Source organism: Mirounga leonina, unplaced genomic scaffold, assembly GCF_011800145.1.
Source record: "Mirounga leonina isolate KUSES-001 unplaced genomic scaffold, KU_Mleo_1.0 Mir_94, whole genome shotgun sequence".
Lineage (NCBI taxonomy): Eukaryota > Metazoa > Chordata > Mammalia > Carnivora > Phocidae > Mirounga > Mirounga leonina.
Window position 1 is genome coordinate 22,447,478 of NW_023270855.1, and position 24,777 is coordinate 22,472,254.

At 39.7% G+C, this 24,777-nt stretch overlaps 1 protein-coding gene and 1 long non-coding RNA gene across 10 annotated transcripts in view; both read right to left on the minus strand.

The window, feature by feature from the left end:
- Positions 1-244: 244 nt before the first annotated feature.
- On the minus strand, positions 245-2,186 carry LOC118005117. The gene is made up of 2 exons (XR_004677771.1): positions 1,846-2,186; positions 245-1,749 (listed from the first exon to the last, which is right to left on the minus strand). It is a non-coding gene; the product is annotated as an uncharacterized LOC118005117 (long non-coding RNA).
- A 4,176-nt stretch (positions 2,187-6,362) lies between these two features.
- The window catches only part of MITF (melanocyte inducing transcription factor), a 216,936-nt gene continuing 198,521 nt past the window's right edge, over positions 6,363-24,777 (minus strand). For 5 of the 9 annotated variants that reach the window (XM_034998343.1, XM_034998346.1, XM_034998340.1 and 2 more), the window contains 4 exons: positions 24,347-24,421; positions 18,894-18,969; positions 15,382-15,529; positions 6,363-9,942 (listed from right to left, as the gene is read on the minus strand). In XM_034998343.1, coding sequence (XP_034854234.1) covers positions 9,541-9,942; positions 15,382-15,529; positions 18,894-18,969; positions 24,347-24,421 — 701 coding nt within the window. In that variant the 3' untranslated portion in view covers positions 6,363-9,540. Of the gene's footprint in view, positions 9,943-12,105; positions 14,766-15,381; positions 15,530-18,893; positions 18,970-24,346; positions 24,422-24,777 lie in introns of those variants that run through there. The other 4 variants (XM_034998345.1, XM_034998344.1, XM_034998350.1 and 1 more) reach the window with 2 other exon arrangements.

Here is a 24,777-nt window from a genome sequence, read left to right on the forward strand (position 1 = left end):
GCGTCTGCTTCGTCCTCTGACCCTATCCCCTCTCATGTGTTCTCTCTCTCTCATTCTCTCTCTCTCAAATAAATAAATAAAATCTTTAAAAAAAAAAAAAAAGATACAAGTTACATTATTTAATTCATATGGAACTTGTACTCTCCCAAGATCTCATGGGAATAGGATGTGATGATGTCCTTGTAAACATATTTCTAGTCTTAGCAAACACATTCTTTCAACCTAGTACTTTTTTCCAATCTTATTTATGTTTCATGTTATTTAAAAAAAAAAAAGACTGCATACTTATTGATAATAAATTGCCAGTACTTTTCCACCGATCGCAAATATGATTATTTTATATACAAGTGACAGGAAACCAGCTCATTGGTTTAAAGAAAGGAGGAGGAGGTGGAGGAGAAGGTGGGGAAAGATAGATCAGGAGGGGGAGGAAGAGAAGTAGAACAAACAGGCTCTGAAGGAAATAAACAAGATGGCGTATTAAAAAATACAAATAGAACTTCCTTTCTGAAAGGTGGCCAGTGCCCTCTTCTCTGAAGAGGTGATATTTAACCTGAGCCCTAAATGATAAAGAGTCCAGTGGTGGAAGAGCAAGAGGTAGGCACCCACAGACGGAAAGGACAAGTGAACAAGGGCCATAGGAGGACCGCCTTCCCAGCTTTCAGGGCTGTCCCTTTCCCCTCCAGACGGACAGAGGCCACCTGGCTCAATGGGTGGAAACATGATGAGGCACGACCTATCAGTCTGTTCCATGCCCCTGGCAACAGGTATGGGTCCTGGAATAAGCACACTGGCCAATCTGGGCCAAGGAGACTCTGGGAGGAGAGAAACACCTCTTCCAGGCTGGCTGATAAACTGCAGGGGTGTGTTTGGGGCCATCAGTCATTCTGCCGCCTCACCAGGACAGCCTGCATGAGAATGAGGCCAACAGAGAGGAGACCCGAGGTGAGTAGGAGACAGCAAACCATTCATGACCTTGTCATTTGAGGATCGGAGGTCACCACACCGAGTTTCATCCATGGAGTTTTTTTATGTGACCAGCAAATCTCCCTTTCCAGTTTGAGCCAGATGGGAGTTTGGTTTCTGTCATGAGCAAGTGAACACACCCTGACAGCCCAGGGGGCTTTGGAAATGATGGAAGTAAGAGTTCTTATGTACTCAGAGGAACTTGTGCTTCAGGAGTCCTCTCGACATCTTATTGAAGAACTCGGGTCTTAGGATCTCCATGTGGGGGCGGGGGTGAGAGCTGGAGAATTGTGGAAAACTAGCCACAAATGATGAGGAGGGAGATACAATTCTAGGCATTGAATACCTTCTTTCCCTCCCTTCCCACCATCCTGCCATTAAGGTAGAGGAAAGAAAAATCCCAAATTGATACATGTGGGAGGAGCAAGAGACTGGCAAAGGGAGAGCTTGCCCAAACCTCTTGAGATCTACAGGAATGAATACTTGGGGTTTTGTCTGCCCAGAATCTCCTCCCCATTTTAGGCTCAGCATCACTCCTTGCAGTCTGGGTGAATTAACCCCACCTTCCTTTCCCTTGGTCCACATGGTTTCGGTGTGGCTGAGGGAACCTAGTGGAGTGGACCATGTGACCCAGACCTGGCCAATTGGCGCGTTCCATCTTCCTGCCATGGTGCTCTTACTCAGGGGGCCTGACCAGAACGGATACAGGGACTTGACCATAGACACTGGGAAGGAAGCGTCGGCTTTCAGCTGGACTGTGGGGTCCACATGGAGAAGACTCACCTGCAAAGAGGAGCACAGAATCAAGAAAATGAGAGACAGGTAGACTAAATGCCTTTGCGCCCTTAACAATTCAGATGCACGTGAAGTTACATTTACCATTTCAACTTTGTGGTTATATAAACCAACGCATTCCTCCGTCCCACCGGAGCCAAGGTCCTCTGGTCACCATTTATTTCCAGACAAACTGGGGGCTGAAAAAAACATTGTAAAAAAGGTGTCGAATGAAAGAAATCTCTGATCTCATTTGTAAGGAATAGAAAGATGTGCTAATGTGTTTTCCCTCAGACTTTGTAATACGGCTATTTCAATTCTCAAACAATCTTTAATACTATAATATACCAGATCCATGACAATTAACATGGCTTTTGTGGGTTGGCCTACAACCAATTAACTGAACTTTTGAGATATAACCTGTTAGGATTTGCCTGCATTAAAAAAAAGAAATCATTGAGGGGCACCTGGTTGGCTCAGTCAGTGGAGCCTGCGGCTCTTGATCTTAGGATTGTGAGTTCGAGCCCCACCTTGGGTGTGGAGATTACTTAAAAATAAAATCTTAGGGGCGCCTGGGTGGCTCAGTCGGTTGGGCATCTGCCTTCGGCTTGGGTCATGATCCCAGGGTCCTGGGATCGAGTTCCTCATCAGGCTCCCTGCTCAGCAGGGAGTCTGCTTCTCTCTCTCCCTCTGCCTGCCGCTCTGCCTACTTGTGCTCTGTGTCAAATAAATAAATAAAATCTTTTAAAAAAATAAAATCTAAGAAATCACTGAGAAGACTATGTAAATTCTGAATACCATACAATTCTTCCTAACTCCCTTCCACCAAAAATCATTGAGCAGGACCCAAAGTGATAAACCCCTTGTACAGCAGGCGAGATCTCCCCCATTCTTCCCACATATTGGGTATTTGTATTTCAAGGGGTGGGAGACATGAAATATAAAGGACTACTTTTTACCGGTCATAGAAAAGGCACATTGAACGTGAGCCTAAGAGTATTTCTATTTCCATTAAAAATAACATAAATTACTTTTTAAATTCAGGAATAATATTATTTAAATAGCAATAGTTTCCTTAACCAGAATTTTATATTTGCAGAATCCAAACCTAAGCAAATCTGCTTATTCAGGAAGAATTCTTTAGTGACAATGGTTTCTACCCATTGAATAATAAATAAATGTAAGCATACTTACCTTAAGAATGAAAGAAATTATTTTATCAGCTCTATATAATTTCTGTAAAATCTCTGGAATTTCCCAAACTATGTTCTTTGGAACCATGAACAAGTATTTTACACACACACATACACACAAAACCCTGTGGTCAAGTAAGATTGTGAAACATTAAATACATTTCTCAATCCTGAAGACTCTCAGTGCATACTGGAATATTTGAGAATGTGAGAAGTCTCACAGTACAGATACCTGTTCAAATATGTTTAAGTTCCTCAAAATGAAATACGGTGTTTTGCTTCCTAACCCAACCTCCAAACCCCAATTCCCCAAAGCAACTTTTGGAACAGCTTGTGGAATTAGTTCCATAAAGCAAAGTTTGGGAAACACTAGTTGAGTGGTTTCTATCTACACAGATTTTGCTGTCTGAATAATATGGAAGACATTTTGAGTGACAATTGCACCCATTTGGATTTAACTTCAACTGACTCCATAATTAGAAATTTAAAATGCAAATTTTTCAAAAGCAAACTGCCTTTACCATTTAGAAATGTTGCTGAGACTTACTTGGATTTGCGTACAGTTATATTACTTTCCAGTATATCTGGTATAAGTAATAGGCTCCAAAGACCTATAAATATTGAACACAAATAAGATTAGCCATGTCTAAATTTTATCTATAAACAAGGGCTTGACAATTTTAATATGGCAAATGTGCTCTGCTTTTTTTTCTTTCTTTCTTTCTTTCTTTTTTTTTTTTTTTTTTTTTTGGTACATGCCTCTTGGGAAAACTGGGAATGGAATGGAAGCTTTTTCATTTACATTCTGCACAAGATGTATATTATGGATTTATGTTAGTATGGGTGAGGACATGAAGCTATTGAGCCTCAGATGTGGCAGCGAAGAATTAAGAGATCATCACCATCTTTCACTAAATATAATGAAAATCTAACTTTACAACACTCCTCTTAAATGAGCTTGCCTCATGCTACTTGGCTATGCATTAAATCTTGGCATACACAAAAAATAAAAACAGGGTAGTTCTAAAGGTTCATTTATGTTGGCTGGATTATGAAGATTAACTCCTCAGATGGTGTTCCAAGGAAGTCATCAAATGTAAGTATAATTGAAAATAAAAACCTGAAAACCATTTAAATATTGATAGGAAAGTGAACAGACAGGATATAGTCAAGACATCACTCTTGAGATATATAACATCAGTGTATACCATAAAGGATCAAAAAGTTTAATTCTCTAGGGAATATAATGGAGATTTCTACTTCAGTAAAGCACATTTCCTGGGAATAATATAGCATAATTATTCTCATGGCAGAGGCACCCATGCAGATTATACACATTTAATACAATTTAAATCTTAGGTCATTTGTGCTGATGAGGTTTTTAAAAGGTGATAAATTGGGTTTATTATTCTCTAAAATATTCTAACCCTGGGTCCTAGATACAGTGCGGTCCTCTTCTCGAAAGTACCCTGTGGCTTCTGTCACCTTGCCAGTTCACACGAATATTAGCTCTGTGCAAAAATGCAGTATTTCTCAAACAGTGCATGCCACGTTTGATACACACAATGATTTCAGGTAGTCCAGGGGGTGGGCTCCATTTTATTAATGGAGGGATTATGATCATAAAATCACAGCTACCATTTACTGAGCATTTACTATGTGCTGCCAAGCAAAAATTCTAGTCTGTTCACTTGAACGGACTTCACAAGACCACCACGTGGTAGCCGCTGTTACGATCACCAAAGAACAGAAAGGAAAATGAGGCACTGAGAGGCTAAGTAACTTGCTCAAAATCACATAGCTGGAACTGGGCAGAGACAAGATTGAAATTCAGGAGATCTAGCTGCCAGTCCAGGTTTTGCCACTTCGTGGATAGATTTATCTGTTAAGTGAGTTCACTTAATACAAAACTTAATAAATCTAAGTCTGTGAATATGAAATAAGATCACACGAGCTGTAGGCAAATGTGTGATGTTCACGTAACAGTGCTCTAACACATAGGATGTGTTTTTTTGTTTGTTTTTGTTTTCTTTTGGCAGGGGGAAGCTAGAGATTAAGGATATTTAGAGGGGCGCCTGGCTGGCTCTGTCAGTACAGCTTGCAACTCTTGATCTCCAGGTTGTAAGTTCAAGCCTTACGCTGGGTGTGAAGATCGCTTAAAAAAAAAAGAAAGGAAGGAAGAAAGGAGGGAGGGAGGGAGGGAGGAAGGAGGGAGGGAAGGAAGGAAGGAAGGAAGGAAGGAAGGAAGGAAGGAAGGAAGGAAGGAAGGATGGAAGGAAGGAAGGAGGGAAGGAAGGAGGGAAGGAAGAAAGGAGGGAAGGAAGGAAGGAAGGAAGGAAGGAAGGAAGGAAGGAAGGAGGGAGGGAGGGAGGGAAGGAGGGAGGGAAGGAAGGAGGGAGAGAGGGAGGGAGGGAGGGAGGGAGGGAAGGAAGGAAGGAAGGGAGGGAGGGAGGGAGGGACGGAGGGAGGGAGGGAGGGAGGGAGGGAGGGAGGGAGGGAAGGATTGTGAGGTGACTGTGAAGAAGCAAATGCCAAGTCAGGGTTACGGTTCAGCTGCAGACCTCCTGAGATGAAGAACTCCAACCTTCAGCTTACCTGCTTTCAAGGTTGCCCAGAAAACTTCTTGTTGAGATAGGAAATCTTCCTACTTTTACACGTCTTTAAGGCATCACATAATCACATTTCTATGGGAAATATAAATAATTCAAATAACTCTGAAAAAGAAAGGGCTTGATTATTGTATATTACAATTTAAGAAAAAAAAATCAAATTTAACAAAAAGCTGACAATCAGATCTGAAGCATTACAGGAAGTTTCTTGCTCATTTTCTCCAGAGGTTAAACCAGAATATTTTTTAAAGAGGGCAGAAGTTTAAGGTCTAGCTAGGGAATAAAGACATGTTTTGTCTGACACTTCCCAAGTCAAATCCAACATTTATCAAATGATTCTTAAGTGCTGTATTTAAAAAAAATACAGCCAGGAGCTGGCAACCTGGGTATATTAAGCTTTCATTATTGTAAATTTGTATTTTAAAAACCCAATGTCTTTTTCGTAAATATGCAAGGGCTTCCCTGACAATTTCTCTTCTTGTAAAGCCACCTCTCACTAAAACATGTTAAATAAAACTCCTATATCTAAAATGAATTCTTGGCATCTGGGAGTTTAAAATCTCCCCCAAATTCAGAAGGGGGTTAAAAAGCTGTATAATTATAGTTCATCTGAGTGCAAGTCATAATCAAAAATGTTGAAAACCAAAAAGTAATATCTTAGAATGGCATTTAAAACAAAAAAAAAATGTACTTACTGGCATTTTAAAATTTTTCCTGCAATCTGTTATTCGTTAAATCAGAAGAAAAGGTGTGCTACCATTCTGGATAAGGCAAACAATATTCAAAATTGTCATTAACTAAAAACAACTGGCCACCACTATGTGGAAAACCAAATGCTTTAATGAGGCTATCAAGAACAACAGTTCAATTATTTCATTGGATACATTAATATCGATCCATAATATACAGTGCTATGGACCATACAGAAATTATTGCTGCATCCAACAGCAGGTGACTATATTATTAACATTACAGTACCAAGCGTCCGCAAGAGACAGTCATTTGTCATTTTTTTTTCAAGAAATAGGGTTTTTTTAATATACTGTTATCAACACCAACTTTTCCCCAGTGCATTTTTAAAAAATATTAATAAGTGCATTCCTTTGTGCTTTATTTTATATCTCTTAACTTCCTATGTATTTTATTTGTTCTTATTGCTTTATTATTTAAAAACAACCAGAAAGAACTTTGTCATCCTATGTATGACCAGGTTGGTTGTAGGATTTTTGGCAAAGTCAAAAGGTTTGGTATTTCCATTGCCTTACCCGGAGGCAGGTGGACAAGTTTGGCATTTTGGTCACTCCATATGGAGGCCCAACCCCAAGTCACAAGTCTGTTCTCAGGGATGGGGGGAGTGGTGTGGATCATTCTCTCGTTGTCATAAATGATGACCCCAAACCACCACTTCTTGGCTTAACTAGTCCCTAAAACAAATCCACACTCGATTTGGCAAAAAAGAAAGAAATAAAACCACCCCCGAGGCTGCAGCATTCTCCTGGGCTTCCTCACCCGTCACTCCCAGAAATTGTCTCTTAAGAAGAAGGGGATGGGGAAGCAGGCGACAGTGAGCTCAGGAGTTGTGAAAGTCAGGACAGTGGTACGAGATGCCATGCTTCCTCTCAACAGAGCTTTCTATAAGGTCACTTAGCCCTGGCCATATTCCCTGGGCCAGGAGCTAGTCAACCTTGCTCCATTTTTAAGAACCCTCACCATCAGCTAAAGAAAACAAGCATCATACCGTCGAGATCTTTGACTTCTGCACCCAGCTCCCCTCCCCCCATATAAATATGAAGAGAAAAATAGACAATGCTATGATTGTATCAATGAACACTATGGTACAGTTAGCTGTTCATGCAGATTTGCATCACTATTCTAGGAAAAGAGCTATACAATTAAGGGGATTGAAAGAATGGGCATTAATTTTCCCTACCCCCTTCGGTAATAAAGCTATAAAACTGATAGCATCATCAATGTTTCCAAGGATTCTCATTGCCCAACGTGCATGGGAACTATGCAGTTGATTATTTTCACGGAAGCTATCCATTCATACATCTGACAATCACACCTTCTCTTTGAACCCTCCAATACCCATCCACCAATTCGTATTTGACATTTAAACTCATTTTCTTTTTTTTAAAAAAACCCCTCCTGAATAAGGTTTCCTGATGAAAGAAGTTGGCACTCTGTCACTAAAATACATTTAATATGAAAAATATCTGAAGGAAAATTGGAAGCTCTTATATTGTCTACATAGGCACCATGCTCCATGTTCCTCTTGACTATAGATACCATCTTGAAACTGTCTCCTATATTACGGTTCAGTCAGTGCTAGTCCAAAAAAGACTACTGCTATATTTAAGGCACTTCATTCTGAATGGATATGCTTTATGCCACTTGCTATTCAATTGTAGGCTGCTACTGAGAAATTCCATTCAACAGCCTGGCTCTTAACACCATATGTCAGCTGTATAAAACACGTAGGCCAGATAGATTACACGTAACACTACTGTTGTTGCAAGGGACTACACAAGTAGATAATGCACTGAAACTAACTTACAACTTTGCTGCTTGTTAAAACACTGTTATCAAGTAACAGTAATTTGCCAATACAGTATTTCTCTCCTTCCAAAAATTCAGCAAGTTCGCTGAAATAAACCCCAATTTAAATGACCATAATGGGCGTATTAACGCTATGGTTATCAGTCTCCACGCATATTGCTACTTTTATATCACTAAAAATAAATATGTAAGTTTATTTTCTCTAGAAAGCCAGTTTTAACCTATTAATACTACACCTTAAATGTGTGGAAAAAACGGTTCCGAGTGAGACTGTAATATACAAAATATTCGCAAAGCTCTCTTTAAACACAAGACCTTGCATAAAAGTGTTCTTTCACGTGTGTACAAAGAATGCGGAAAACCACCAGTGAGTTGTAAAAATATTGAAAACTTGCCATTTTAAGATGCATATTCTTACAAATTAATACAAACATACTGAAAAGAACGATGATAATAAAGAAACTGTACAAATCAAATGAACAGTAAAACATAATTTAAAAATAAAAATAGGAAAGCCAATTAGAAATGTGCCCAGTTTGGTTTTCTTTATCAAAAGTGAAATTGAAGAGAGAAAAAAGGAAAAAAAAGGACAACTTGCAGTGCTCCTCAATATTTTACTTTGAGAGGACACTCATTTCCTTTTCAAAATAAAATATATCTTATGGAAAATTGAATCACACTCATTGATGAGGAAAACTGTAACAGAGCAAAGAGTGAAGGACAGCAAGATTAGAGCCCATGTTTCAGAGCCTAGGTCTCTAACCCTTCAATTTCACTTGCACCTAAGTAAGGGATCAGTTACATTTTCTAACCAGACAATCCTCATGAAATTGGGTGTACTTTTTTTTTTCTTTTACAGAATAGTGTATTGCCTTAAATAGTTTGCAGTAGAAAAACTAAATGCTGTTAGAACAGTACTGGATCTTTAATGCAGTACCAATGAATCAATACATTTACAAAATGAAAAAAGGTTAGTGTGGATTTCTTCCTTTCTTTCCTCAATCTCTTTCTCTCTGCCTTTTTTTTTTTTTTTAAATTTTTGGTTGCTCTACATTCTTTCGATTAAACTTTACATTTAATTTCCAAAGATGTCACAGGCATTAAAATCTCAAACCAAGTTTCCCCTGAATAAAAATGGACAGAAATTTCTCTGATGCAGAATCCTCTTGCTCAGAAAGCTGAAGTCCAGGGTGAATTCAGTTCGCAGATACTGTACACTCATTGTACAATACTTCGGAGGCATCTGTAGTTGTAAAATAGAATATACAAGTCTGTTTCACAAAATTCTAAAAATAAAATATATCCTGGGCTATTGATAAAGCATGAAAAAAACTTCCATATTAAAGGAAAATTATCAAGAAACCCCCTTTGGGTAAATTATGAAACCTACGAATCAAGAAAGGAAGCAGTTTCTGAAAGCGCAGGGCAGGGAGGGCCCGCTAACAAGCGTGCTCGGCTTCTTCCATGCTCATGCTGCTCCTTCGGCTGCTCGTTTTGGAAGCTCCGGGGGACACTGACGAAAGCAGTGGGTCAGTTACGCCCACGGGAGAAAGCGTGTCATCCATCAGGATGTCTTCCAGTTTGGATCCCATTTTCGTGGGGACGCCGTAGGCTTGGTTACTCTCGGTCCCGGCTCCAAGGCTGTTGTTGAAGGTGATGGTGCCGTCTGTGAGGTCGAGTGTCGTCGTACAAGGTAGGTCTGCATGATGCTGAAGGAGGTCTTGGTTGCAGTTCTCGAGAGTGGGTTCTTGCTTGATGATCCGATTCACCAAATCGGGGGAGCAGAGGCCCGTGGATGGAATGAGTGAAAGTCCGTGAGCTCGAGCCTGCATTTCAAGTTCCTAAAATGAAAGTAAAAAAAAAAATCAGATGTTTCAAGAGGCAGAGTACAGAGGACTTTAGGGCAGTCCAAGTACTGTATGTGATACTCTAATGGGGCATACATGTCATTATGTATTTGTTCAAACTCATCGGATGTACAACACCAACAGTGAACTCTAAGGTCAAGTGGGGACTTTGGGTGACGATGTTGTACGGTGTAGGTACATCAGCTGTAGCAAATGTACCACTGTGGTGGGGGATGTGGCTGGCAGTGGACCTGTGGGAGAGCCAGGAGCATATGGGGAGTCTCTCTATACCCTCTTCTCAATTTTGCTGTGACCCTAAAATTTCTCTAAAAAGTAAAGTATTAGGGGCGCCTGCGTGGCTCAGCCAGTTAAGCATCTGCCTTCGGCTCAGGTCGTGATCTCAGCGTCCTGGGATCCAGCCCCATGTGGGGCTCTCTGCTCAGGGGGAGTCTGTTTCTCCCTCTCCCTCTGTGCTCACTCTCTCTCTCAAATAAAGAAATAAAATCTTTTTTAAAAAAGTAAAGTATTAAAAGTCAGACACTTGGAGGAAAAAACAATAAATTATGAAAATAATCTTTTTTTTGCTCTTTTCAATTAATAAATGCTATTTCTTAAAATAGAGTATAGGAACCACCAGTAGTATATGATGTGAGTTTTAGGTGCTACACGGATTTCATTAGGTATTAAATACAGAGACAGTCTCTCCCAGATGTTCATGTTTCTGAAGATGAATTTTAAAAACACAGAAATAAAGACAAATATGAATATAAAATTTCAAAATGTGAGCTGATTAAAGGAAAGTGTTCAGTAAATAATGCAGTTCTGGGGTCCCTAAACTGTGTGCGCCTATCCAGGCGTGTGCTGCAGGGAACTCTCAGGGTACTGTGACATTTTCAGATATCTGGGGAAATAGCACACTACTCTGAGAACTATCAAATTCAAGATGGTCCACAGTCTCAGCATTAAACTGTGCGACATGCGTCTCCATCATGTATCATTGCGAAGGCGGGTCTTTGGTGTTGCTGTGATAAAAAGTAAGAATTCCATGAAAACCAACACGGGAGGAGAAATGAGGGTGGCACTGTCCAACCAGATTCTGTGGCTGCAGAAGCTGTGCAGTGTGCAACAGACACACACATCCCATTAGTAGGTAATGCAGTTATTAAAAAATAAAATAAAAATGCTTTTTTTCTTTCGGCTTCTATGTTTTGTATTTTCAAGTGGCGACTAAGTTGTTAGGACCTAAATATTCAGTAAGTTGCTTGGACCTAACAAAGAAATGGTAGGTATGGCTTTGGCCGAGGGCAGAGTGAAACAGTTATAAGATACGAAGGGTATCATGACCTAATAAAGTCTGGGTGGGAATGGCGAAACTTGTAGAAGTTGTACATAAGGAACTTAAGTTTGAGAAGTGTCACTTAACTCATCTTACCAGGGCCAAGGGAAGTATGGCGTTTGGTTGGTTTCTGTTTTTTTTTATTTCCAAAAGAAAGTTCTTATAGGGAGGATGAATAATTCCTTTCTACGCTTCTTCACATCCCTTATATGATGGGCTGAATTGAAAAATTTATTATGTTCCAGGGTCATGAGATCAAGCCCCACGTCAGGCTCCCCGCTCAGTGCCCTGCTTGAGAGCCTCTCTCTGCCCCTCTCCCCACTTGTGCTCACTCTCTCTCTCTCCCCCTCTCTTCTTTCTCAAATAAATAAAGTAAATCTTAAAAAAAAAATTCGTATGTTCAAGTCGTAACTCCCAGCACCTCAGAATGTGACTCTGTTTAGAGATGCTGTTTTTTAAAGAAGTAATTAAGTTCAATGAGGTCATTTGGGTGGGCCCTAATCCAACCTCCAATAGGACAGATGTCCTTAGAAGAAGAGGAGATTAGCATTATGATCTCACTGATATGTGGACTTTAAGAAACAAGGCAGAGGATCATAGGGGACGAGAGGAAAAAATGAAACAAGATGAAACCAGAGAGGGAGACAAACCATAAGAGACTCTTAATCTCAGGAGACAAACTGAGGGTTGCTAGAGGGGAGTGGGGGTGCCGGGATGGGGTAACTGGGTGATGGACATTGGGGAGGGCACATGATGTAATGAGCACTGAGTATTATATAAGACTGCTGAATCACTGACCTGTACCCCTGAAACAAACAGTACATCATGTTAATTAATTGAATTTAAATTTAAAAAAAGAAGAGATTAGAACACAGGGACACACCTAGGTAAGACCACGGGAAAACACAAAGAAGAGGCAGCCTTCCAGGGAAGTAAAGAAAAACCAATCCTGCCCACACCCTGACCTTGGATTTCCAGCCTTCAGAACTGCAAGAAGAGGCTGCTCTGGTGTTTCAGCCTCCAGACCAGTGGTATTTATTAGAGCGGCCTGAGAAGACTAATGCACTTCCCAAGTGTCACAGCCTCCCTGGGTTCCTCGTTTCAAAATGCCATCCAAGTGTGCTCTTTCCACTCTCCCTGAGTATCCCTGGATCCCTCCTAAATTGAACCCAAATGACTCTCGATGAGCATTCTGCTTCTATGTGCCAAGACGATCCTTTCTATGCTTGTCATACACTAATATAGTAAGGACAGAATATAAATTTGAAGCAAGTCACGGTGCCTCACGAAGGAGGGAAAAGTAGCCTCCCACGTGATCCAGCCACTCAACCTTTGCCCACAAGCCTAGAAATGTATGTTCCTGAAAAGTCATGTTCAGTGTGCAGTAGAGATTGTTCTCTGGACGCATGACACGTCAGAGACGGGAGCCTGAGATGTCACACAAGTATGTACATGTTCCTTTGCTCGATCTCCAGAAACACAAGCCTCTTCAGGCATCGTTTTAAAGCCTTGGGCTGTTTAATAAAATTATGGTTCCAATGATATTAAGGCTTCATGCTCTTTCTTCTGTGAAAATTTCTGCATGCATCACTTGGAGCGAAAATGAAAGGAAGCCCTTAGGCCCAAGCTTAAAACATTCTCTATTGTAAATCTACACCAACATGCTAATAAGAACAGCTCCTCCATACATGTAGTTTGTCTTAAAAAGAAAGTTGGATAAAAAGAGGCAAACATTTTACTCTGATCTCCTGTTGTTTAATTAAAAATGCTTATCAGCTGATTAAAGCATTACTTAGATTTCTAAACAATGTGCTAAGTCTCATCTGGAGAACTCAGGCTCACCGTATGGCAGAGCCTCCCTAATTACCAATGTGTTCCGTGATATGCAAAAGTTCTACAGGCTGCCCCCCACTGTCACTGGAAGAAACCCACAACATCCTCACCGTGGCACTTCTAATCCACGTTTTTCACAATACTCATATTCCACACGAAGAGACGTGTTTGGATGCTGAAAACAAAACTTAGCTTCTCTTTCAAAAGAGTTCCTATGTTTTAACATTTGTATAAGGAAATAACATATTAGTATAAGCTGCTTTTATAAATGGGTATGTCACGTTCAAGAGAAAAGGACCTATGGCTACTTACTGAAGAGATCATATGAACATAAAACAAACAAAAAACAAAAAAAGATTAAAAAAAAAAAGGGATTTCCAAATGACATGCAACCTCTGCTTCACTATGGACATTCGAAAATGCACCCCCTAGGGGAGAATCGTCATCTGACACCCTGCTGAAGATCACTGCCTGCAATGGGAGAAGTGATACTGAGAGATGTCCACAGTGTTCTGGGGTGCTCAAAAGATCGGAGATCATTATTATAAATGAATGACTCTGTTAAAGAGGTTCGGTGTCCAGGACACACACCACCAGATCAAACACGCTGCTGTCTGAAGGGTCAGGCTTGGCTTGCCACCAGAGTTGCACTGGAAACCTGAAAAAATGGTAAAAGGGGGTCCATCTACTCAAGAAGAAGGTACTCTGTTGGCTCTTACTGGTGGACTGTGTTCAAGGTCAGCAAGTAAATGAAAATTACTCTTGCCAATTCCTTTGGTCAGCAGCAGAGAGTCCATTTTTCTTTGTCTTCTTCAAGACAGTTTCAGAGGAAGTTATGTGTTTACTCTCAGCCGGAGAGCCTGAGCACCTACGAGGAGTACCAGGAGCTGATAGTACAGAAGGACTGCCCCATCTCACACTTCACACTGGTATGTATACTCGATACATAGAACAACAGATGAATTCCACATATCAGAGTTAGTATTTCTCCCTCTAAGAATAAATAGTGTGAGTTAAAGATACATACATACATACATATGGTATAATTTCACTATCTGTAACTATTTCTACAATTTTTATCTTGAGGATAAGATCGTCTGGACGTCTCCAAGTTCCCTATAAACATGGGCTTTGACCATGGGCTACATGCCCCCACCAAATACTAAGGCATCTCGGTATTTAACAACTTCAATCAATTCTCACTATTGGAGGTAATTATTGCTACTGATTGAATGCTTGCGTCCCCATCCCACCCCTGCCAAAATTCATATGTTGAAATCTAATCACCAGTACGATGTATTTGGAGGTAGGGCTTTGGATGGTGATGAGGTCATGAGGGTGGAGTCCTCATGAATGGGATTCATGCCCTTATAAAAGAAACACCACAAACCCCCCTCCCCTACCGCCATGGTGAAGACCCAGAGACACTACCCCTGTCTATGAAACAGGAAGCAGACTCTTACCAGACACTGAATCTACCTGCACCTTGATCTTGGACTTCCTAGTCTCCAGAGCTCTGAGAAATAATGTTTGTTGTGTAAGCCACCCAGTCTGTGGTATTTCGTTACAGCCGTCCAAATGCACTAAGACAGTTATGTTCTATAAAGTTGCTCTGAACTCCGAATTAGTAAATACCAAACGATTGCTTCTAGAGGAAATACAGAGTTAGGTTTCTATGAGTGTCTTAGTCACATTTTCATTAACCGATTGACATATAACCTTGTTTTATGTTCAAAGGCACCTTAATACATAACGTTGATTCATTAACGTTGAACTCACAGCCAACAGCACTGCAACTCACCTACGAAGGAAACTTATCTCCGTAAGACACCTCACAGCCTTTTCACGCTTAGGAACACCAGACAACTTCAGTAATACTCTTAGGGGCCATTTTAAATAGCAAAATTCACCCATATAACCCAGAGAAATGTGAAAAGCCTGGGACTAAGGACCATGAAAAGGATGCCTATTTATAGCGTGAGCTGAAATAAGACAACAGGTCATTGCCTTGTTCGATCTTAACTCAGATTAGCCACTCTGCACGTGTCCACAAAGGACCACGAGAGTGCCAAGAATGTTGATCTTGGGGTTACGGTGAATTTTTATGAGTAGCAAATTCACAAACAGGGAATCCATAAATAACGAGTAGCTACTGTATTAGGATCGTGTAAAAATCAAGTCCCCCATGGCTCATTATATCCCCTTTTCCTTCCACCTCCAAGTCAGGGACATATTGCAAACCGCTCACAACACATGCCCCGTACCTGTATTCTGAGCAGCAAATGTCGGTTGGCGTGCTCCAGTTTCTTCTGTCGGTTTTCAAGTTCTTTTGCACGTTGCTGTTCTCGTTGCAACTTTCGGATATAGTCCACAGATGCTTTTAAGATGGTTCCCTTGTTCCAGCGCATGTCTCTGTAGCGAAGAGGAAGAAAACAACCTTTTTCGGGATTTGAGGCACAATGAAAATTCATTATTCAGGGCATGAATAATGCAATAATAATGCAATGATTTCTAAAGATACCGTAATCAATGACACGTTGATGACAGCTACCATTCACTGAGTGCTTCCACGTGCCGGACACTACCCACCCCCTTCTTAGACCTTATCCTACCTGTCCCAGACAAGCACCTTGGCAAGGAGGGGTGTGGTGCACGTGCTGAAACAGATACTATTCAATATGCCCTCGGTTACAGAGCTACTCTAAGGTGGAGTCAGGACTTAAATTTAGTTCTGTTGATTACAAAAATCAATATTCTTAAAAACTATATTAAAGAGCTATAGGTTTCTAGGACTATCAAAGTTAACTCATTCAGACAGGCAGAATAAGCTACAGTTAAAAAAAAATTCCTTGAGATCCTACTACTTGACCATGTGAAGCATAAAAGTGGTATCCTTGGATTTTCTCATGAATATTCCTGGCCAAGTTCTCTAACCTCTCTCTGTGTCCCTGTTTCTTCATCTATAAAATGGTGATACTACACATGTATGAACAGCCTCGCAGGTACGTTACTGAACTCTAAGGAGGCCTCTTAGAGGAATGTGCTAGGAAAAGTCTAGAATGCAATTCAAGTAACAGAGCAGGCACTGTGTTAAAGGCTCAACAGAATAATTATAATGGTTATCTTTAAATAGCATTTACTATGTGCTAGGTATGTTTTAAGGTGTTTTACAGATCATTTAATCACCACAACCTCAGTGGCTAGGCACTAATATTGTCCCCATTTTGTAGAGTGGGAAACAAAGGCACAGAGAGGTGAAGTAATTTGCCCAAGGTCACACAGCTAGGAACTGGCAGAGGCAGGAAGCCTAGAGGATATGGCTCCAGACTCCATGCACTGAATCATTATATCATTCTTCTCATGTGACAGAGTCCTCAAAACAACCAGACTAGGAAGGAATATTCTGAACACCCCTGCCTTTTTTAACAGATGAGGAAAATCAAGTGTCTTTCCCAAGATCACACATCTAGTAAGGGATTGTTTTGGAATTCGAACCCAGGCAGCCTGAGCTTGGTGCCTTTGAGTTTTTAAATCACTGTAGCTGTAATGTCCTCATGTATATGAGGAAATTAAGAACACCATTAAAATGTAGGTAAAAGTGAGCTGAAAAATTTAGAGCACTCCAGAAAAATAATTAAGAATGAAATTATAATTACATAAGTAGTATTTCTGGGGCACCTTAAATTAATCTGAGCTCTTTCATAGACAGTGCTCATGATGACAATGACAAGGACAATGAAAAAAAATCAAAAACAACTTCATGTATGAAAACTCTTCTACCCCACAACCTACAGCTGCTCGAGGCAGATGGGAAGTATCAGCCGGGATGTATGAATGGAGGGTCATTAAAACAAGTCACCAAGTAATTGATCCTCCTATGGATTAGATGAAAACAAAACAGTTCTCTCACGAGAGGCAGACTTACAGACCCCAGAGAATTCCCTGGCGGGGGAGGGTTGATCCCTGGGGTCTGAGCACTGAAGAGGGCTACCCAGGGAGGTGTCCTGAGATAGAGGGAGCACCGAGCTAACTTGTTTAAGGTTCGGGGCTGAGATCAAAGTAACAGACCCTTTGGCAGTCAGAGAGAAATGTAACTATAATGAAAGATGCTTTAATGAGGCCAGGAAGTTGAAAAACCCATACTGACACATGTAAGTAGCTACTCAGTTTTTAAGAAGTGACTATTCCAACCAATTATCTTATTAGGTTTTGCTTCCTTGTGAGACCCAATCAATCAATTATGCCTTTAGGCTTGAAGGAAGGGTATTCAAACTTTTTTTTCCCCTTATAATTAGAGAACAACCCTTTTTTCACACAGAAGTATAAAAAGATCCCCAATATATAAATTAACAAAAGCAGATCTGCTGTAGGGGAGGAGAGCGTATGGGGCTAAGACCCTGGTCAGCTGGACTGTGTCCCTATAGCAGCCCCAGAGCCTGTTCCAGAAACTGGTATGAAAAAACTCCCATTAGAGATATAGTCCATTTATCTTAAAACAATGCCTACAATTAAAGATCATTATCAGTTCAGATTATAAACACGTAAGTATTCTAATACAATAGAGAAAGAAGATATGCAAATAGAGGCTTTCACTGCAGCCCCATAATTTCATAATACGTTGCTAAAGAGATTCATATGCTACAGTTTAAAAGAATATGCTAAAAAGTGAAAGCTGATAAAGAACAGGAAAATGGGAATTCAATTTCAACTATCATGCAAGACTGACTATAGGAAATGAAGGTCACAGCCCCTTAGTAGGATAAATTTGTGCTGCAGAACTGAGAATTTGAATGTTTTGAGTTTCAAAATGGCTTTCCTTGAAACGTGGGAAAGCAAAATGTTGATGATGGAAATTGTGCTTGAACATCCATCAAAACCACCTTACAATGGGCAATGATTTTATTTTATTTTTTCACAAATTCCCTGACAATAATGTGAATAGCAAATTTAATAAGCCTTGCATGAATAATGCTTGATTTCATCTTTACATTTTATTAGGTAGCTAAAAGGTCATATTCAAAGGCTAATTTCATTGGATGCCTGTGGGAGCCATTAAAATGTATACATCCTCTAGCCCCTTACTTCAAATGGGCCACTTTCTAATGGATAAAAATCGTGTATTTGTTGTCCTACTTGCTGACATTGTTGGTAGGAAAATTATCTTTACAACTGTTATCTCCGTCTGAAAGGGGGTGGGAGGTAAGCAGAGACTGGAAACTGAAACCCAAATCAGCTGACGTGTACTTAAAAAGAAGATTAAAAATTACTTTTCTACAGGTTGGTAACATACCGAGGGCATGCAAGTTTTCAAAAAAAATTTGTGACCTTTTGTCGGTTGAATATTGTTAAACTCGAAGTCTCTAAAACCAGCTCTCAGGACCCATAGATACTGTATGAGTACAGCAAATAGTCAACAAATCTAGTCTAAACAGCTACTGAAATCTCTGCCCTGCGTGAATCGTTAAGAGAATTTTTCTAGCAGCTTGGTGATCACTTGCCAAGGAGTCTCAGATTTCAGAAAGCCACCTCCTCATATCCAAAGCTAACAGCTGATGTCCAGTAACCCTTAAATACAATTCGATTGATTTCTCTCAAAATTTTAGTTTGATGAGACAAACCAAAAGAAAGGAACAAGAAGCATACCAGAAATGGAACCAAAAAGAGAGGGGGTACTTCTTGACTCTAGTTTCTGTACCTGTGCACTTTTTGCAACATATGAATAAACATTAAGGTACCAAAAAATATATGATGCAGATTAACATGGAATTGTACTCACGGATCATTTGACTTGGGAATCAAAGTACCTAGTTCCTTAATGCGGTCATTTATGTTAAATCGTCTTCTTCGTTCAACTTCAAGAAAAGAGCACAGGAAGGGACAATTAGTAACAGCCACCACATACTATTTAGTATACCTTGTTAAAGCCATGTGTGCATTAACTTTGCCGGCCCAAGGCCATATAACCCGAATCTGTATTTCCCCATCGTTATCATGTTTTTGGTACTGAGGTTAAAGCACTTCCAAAAAATGGGCTACCTTTGTACAGAACTTTATCATTTACAAAGTCCCGAGGCTGTAATTTCTCATTTGATCCTGTAACACCACTGAAATTGGAGTGAGTATCCTCAATTATAAATGTCAAAACTACTTGGGGGATATTAGAGACTTGACAAGGACACCCAGCAATAAGTGGGAACAGCCAGAACTCAACCCTGAGTATTCAGATTAGGGGGCAGCGAACTTTTACAGGGCCACATAATGAGTTACTTTTGGCTTTGAGGGCCAAATGGCAAAACTGAGGATATTATGTAGGTACCTAAATAACGAAAGAGAAAATAGATTTCCATAGATTTTTTTTTTCTTTACTGACAAAATTCAAAATGTGGTAATATTAACTGGATACAATTTTTTTGCAATGCAAGTCTACCAACAAGAAGCACTGGGTGCCAGAATATTCTTCTTACGTTTTTTTTTTTTTTTTTAAACCATTTAAAAATGTAAAAAACCCAGCGGGCAAAATTGGAGGGGGAGACGAACCATGAGAGACTATGGACTCTGAGAAACAAACTGAGGGTTCTAGAGGTGAGAGGGGTGGGGGGGTGGGTTAGCCTGGTGATGTGTATTAAAGAGGGCACGTTCTGCATGGAGCACTGGGTGTTATACGCAAACAATGAATCATGGAACACTACATCAAAAACTAATGATGTAATGTATGGTGACTAAAATTTAAAAAAAAAAGGTAAAAAACCTCTTAGCCTAGAGGCCATACAAAACTCCCTGCTCTAAGCTCTGTCGTGCCCAACAGAAATGCAATGCAAGTAATTTCTGTAATTTTAAATTTTCCAGTAGCCGCATCGAAAAAGTAAAAAGAAAGAGGTAAAATTAGAGTATTTTTGTAAACCCAATATACCCCAAATACCATCACTTCACTGTAATCTATGTAAGTTTTAATAAATTAAATGTTGAACATTCTTTCTTGGTACTCAATTTTTTAATCCAGCGTCTTTTTTATCCTTACAAGCACATCACAATTTGAACTAGCCACATTTCAAGTGCTCAGCAAGCAGCTCTGTTGAGTGGCTAGAGAACAGAGTAACACAAGTCCAGGAGTCAAGTCCAGGTTGTTTAACTACACCATGCATCCTAATGGCATCCCTATTTTATCAATCTAGTTGCGTGGTTAGCTAAATTACCATCTTCTTAGGGGAGGATGAAACAGTAAAGCATATGAGTTAATAAATGTTTCTAATTTACCTACTCTGGCAAATAAATTCCAAATAACTTAAGGTCTAATAAATTGGATTGAAGATGTTAATATTTCACTTTAAACATATTATGTCCTGATATATATTTATATTTAACCTACTAATACTCCATACACTTAGGTAAATAATATTATGTGCTACTTGCCCAACACTTTTTTTTTTTTTTTCTTAGCTGGGCGATCACTTCTATGATTCAGTCAGTTACATAAAATACTCCCTTATCATTAAGCTTTTATAAAATAGAAATAGTGATACTCATTGGGTCTAAAGAAGGAATTTTTGGACCCCTGATCTTCTAGCTAAGCTCCTCTAAAACTCTGAAGCATGACATGTTTTCTTACTTTTCCAAGCATATAATAATCATAAAGATTCAAACAGCACTGAAATACAAAAGGTGAAGGAAAAGTCCCCTATGATCCAAATACGACCACTGTTAAGTTTCTTATACATCCTTTGGGATGATTTTTCATTCTCCAAACATGCTGTGTACCCAGGGCACTGTTCTTGGGACTCTTCTTGATCTCCATTCACTTAGTGGTGACCTCATTTAGTTTCATGGTTTTTAACACCACATACACACTGATGACCTCCCTAGTTGTATTTCTAGCTCAGACATGTCTCTGGAACCCCAGACTCATATGTCTGACTACTAGATGTTTCCACAGGGAGGTCTAATGAACAGCCCTAATACTCCACACACAAGCTCCTGGTTTTCCATGCTCAAATAACTCTACCCACAGGCTTTTCCACCTCATTTAATGTAACTCCATCCTTCCAGTTACTTAAGCCAGAACCTTAGAATCAATTCTGCACCTCTCTTCCTCTCATATCCCACATCTGATCCATCATCAAAGTCTGTTGGTTCTACCTTCAAAATATTTCTAGAATCTGTGCACTTCTAACCTCCACTGCTACCTGAGAGAAGCCACCATCCTCTCTCGCCTGGATGACTGCAATGCTCCTAACTGCTATCTCTGTGTCACCCATGCTCACTGCTTCCTACCCACTTTGGTCTATTTAGACCACAATGGCCAGAGGGATCCTGTCAAAACATAAGTCAGAGCATCCAACCCCTTGCTGAAAACCTGCCAATCATTTCCCACCTCACCTAGACAAAGGCCAAGTCCTACAAGGATCTGGTGGGCTCCCATCCCTCTGACATCATGTTCTCCTCTCCCTCTCTGACCACATCTTCTGTCATGATTCACCTGTGTCCCACCTCCCTTCAGCCCCATGGGTTGCTTGCAATTCCTCAACCACTTTAGGACTCCCCAACTTTAGGACTTCATACTGCTCTTCACCCTGCCTGGAACACTCTTCCCCCAGATATCTGAATGGCTCTGCCTTCTCCTCCCTCAGGTAGTGACTCAAATTTACCTATGAGCCTTCCCTGACCACCCTACTTAAAAATGAACCACCACCTCCTCCCATGCTTATCCTGACGCTCTATCCCATTGCCTGCACTTTGTCTTCTCACAGAACTTTCTACCATCTGCATAGTTCATTTATTAGAATATATATATGTATGTATATGTATATATGTATATGTATATTTATTCATTGATGCATTCCAAGTACCCGTATGAATCTGGCACCCAGTAGGCCCTCAGTAATTTAATGCAGTACCTTCCCTCCCCAGTTATTTTTTATTATAACTTGCAAAATATTGCAAAACATACAAAAGTGCATAAAGGAAAAAGTAAAAGCCAACTCTTTACACCATACAACACCTATTTGCCTGAAGAAATTGTCAATGATAAAGGTAAACTCCTAAATCTCCCAGCCCACACACATCCCTCACCCCACACACACATGCACATCTCTAACCACTGTGATCTTTTTACATAATGAGATACTATACATATTATTCTGCCACTTGCTCTTTTCACTCAGTAATATATTGTGGACACCCAGGTAAATCAGGTGAAACAGACCAACTCCATTTTTCTTGAGCCACTGAGTATCCCGTATATGGATATCCCATAATTTATTTACAAATACTCTCCTGATGAATATTTAGACTATTTCCAATTTCTCCATCACTGTCAACGGTATAACAAATGTTTTGGCCAATGCTCACAGGTACATTTTATTCCTGTCGTAATTCTTGCTCTATACTAAAAACACCACCTTACTGTATTTTTTTGCTCATCTATTCTGTCTGCCCTTGACTCAAATGGAAGCTCATAAGAGTGGGAAGCCTCTCTGTCTGATTCACTTCTGTAGAAAAATGCCTCGTACAAAATGGGGGCTCAATAAATAGTTATGAGTAAATAAATGAATATATGATTGTGCACATTTTGGCAACTACTTTTACAAGGTAAGCTTCTAGGAGAGGAAAAGCTATGCCAATGGACAATCTAACCTTGAGTGTTCATTTCTAATGGTTAGATGAGATTTTAATATGTTTTTATAGCCCTCAGAGTGTGACCTGATCATGTTTATACTTTACTGACAACCCTAAACTTGAGAGTTTGGGTGCCTAAGTAAAGGCATTGTTTTTGACAAGATCCAACTTAGTTTTCCACATTTCAGTTAGATGAAGTTTTCGATAATGCTTAATTATCTTAATTCTAAGTTCTTTGAAAAGAAGAAATATCTTCGAGTACAATTACTTGGAAGCTGGAGGAGACCTTAGAAATATTAGTGCAAATCTTTCGGTACAAAGGAGCAAAGCTTCTCAGACCTGAAACAGGAACTGGGAAGGGCAGAATCTATTAAAAGAAAGCACTCACCCCCTCTCTGGGGCCTAGCAGTTCCATTTCTCAGTACCTAACCTGGAGAAACAAACTTCCCTGTACACAAAGAGGCGTGTGCACAAATGTTCACTATGGCATTGTTTGTGACTGGGAAGAACTGGAAGCAATATCAACACTTAGTAGTAGGATTACTGAATTTCACACAGTCACGCGACACTATGGAATAGTATGCAACAGTCGTTAAAAAGGAGACAGATCTACACTAATAACAGCAAAAGTTCTTCGGGATGGACTGCTGAGTAAGAAAATAAACAGCAACAAACATGGATAACATGATACTTGTGTTACAAAAGACACACACAAAAACCACTGTTTATTCTCTGTGTGCATGTGTATGTTAATACCTGGGCAGAGGCTGGGAAGACCAACGGCAAACTGAAAACAACATCAACTACAATGATGATGACTCTCAGGGATCAGAGGAGAACTCTAGCTTTATTCTATCATTTTAAATTCTGGTCTCATTTTACCATTTTTATGAGGACAAAGTATTTATATGTAACCTACATTCTTAAAACTCAATTTAGGAAGAAGAGGACAGGGGGCCGTGAGATGAAAAATTCACACACATGCCAATGACTTCCTACCACCAAACCTCATCTTTTTTTTTTTTTTGAACTGTGCAGTCTCTTTTACTTTTGTTTATGAAACAAAATCTTTAGTTCTCATAGGAAAAAGCTTAAAGACTTGGTTAAGAGTAAATTAAAGACATAAAAAATAATTTTAAATGTTGGAAGATATTTTTTTAAGTCACAGTTTAAGTCAGAAATTTGGGAGGCTACCTCACCCACAGACTCCCCTCCAACTGTTTCTTTTTTTTTTTTTTCTTTCAAATCTCACCAGAGAAGGTGATCCCATAATCCCCTTTTGTTAATAAGTTCCAGTGTGAGCAACACTTATAATTGGGTAGTTGGGGATCAAGTCTCCCTCTCACCAAACACACACACACACACACACACACACACACACACACCCAGAACTATTACTATAAATAAGTGCTCTTCAGAATACTGGAAAAAATTTCAATTTGATCAGAGACAAAATATGGGAAAAACCTTAGTTTCTCTGAAAAATATTTTTTCTTCCATAAATGTACTTTTAACAGCTATGCATATCAATTTCCTCCCACAAGATTTCAAACAATTTGGATATAAGGGGGAACATCCACTCCAATATCAAACATCATGAACATGAAACCAACTTACTCAAGTTGTGATTGTCCTTTTTTTGCCTCTCTTTAGCCAATGCTCTCGCTTCAGATTCTGTGGGAAAAATACACGCTGTGCACGTGAATGAAGTAATTAGAAACGGGAACTGTTTAAGGCACACAATGACGTAAACTACAAAACATCTCATTTTCTAGATATATATGGAAACTTATCTGACCAGACTGTCACAATAAAAAAAAAAAAATAGGGTTTTTAAAATCATGATTTTTCAAAAGCTTGTATTTTTTCAAAAGCAATATATATCAAATAAATGCAAAGACTTGGCTTCTACAAAATGGTAAAAGACCAGTAACAAAGTTGTCTGACACACTACAAACACACAAGAAGAAAAATAACTAGAAAACTAGAAATTTGTTGTTGATATTCTACTATCAGGAGTTGAATTTTCCTTTCTTTTTTTTTTTAAG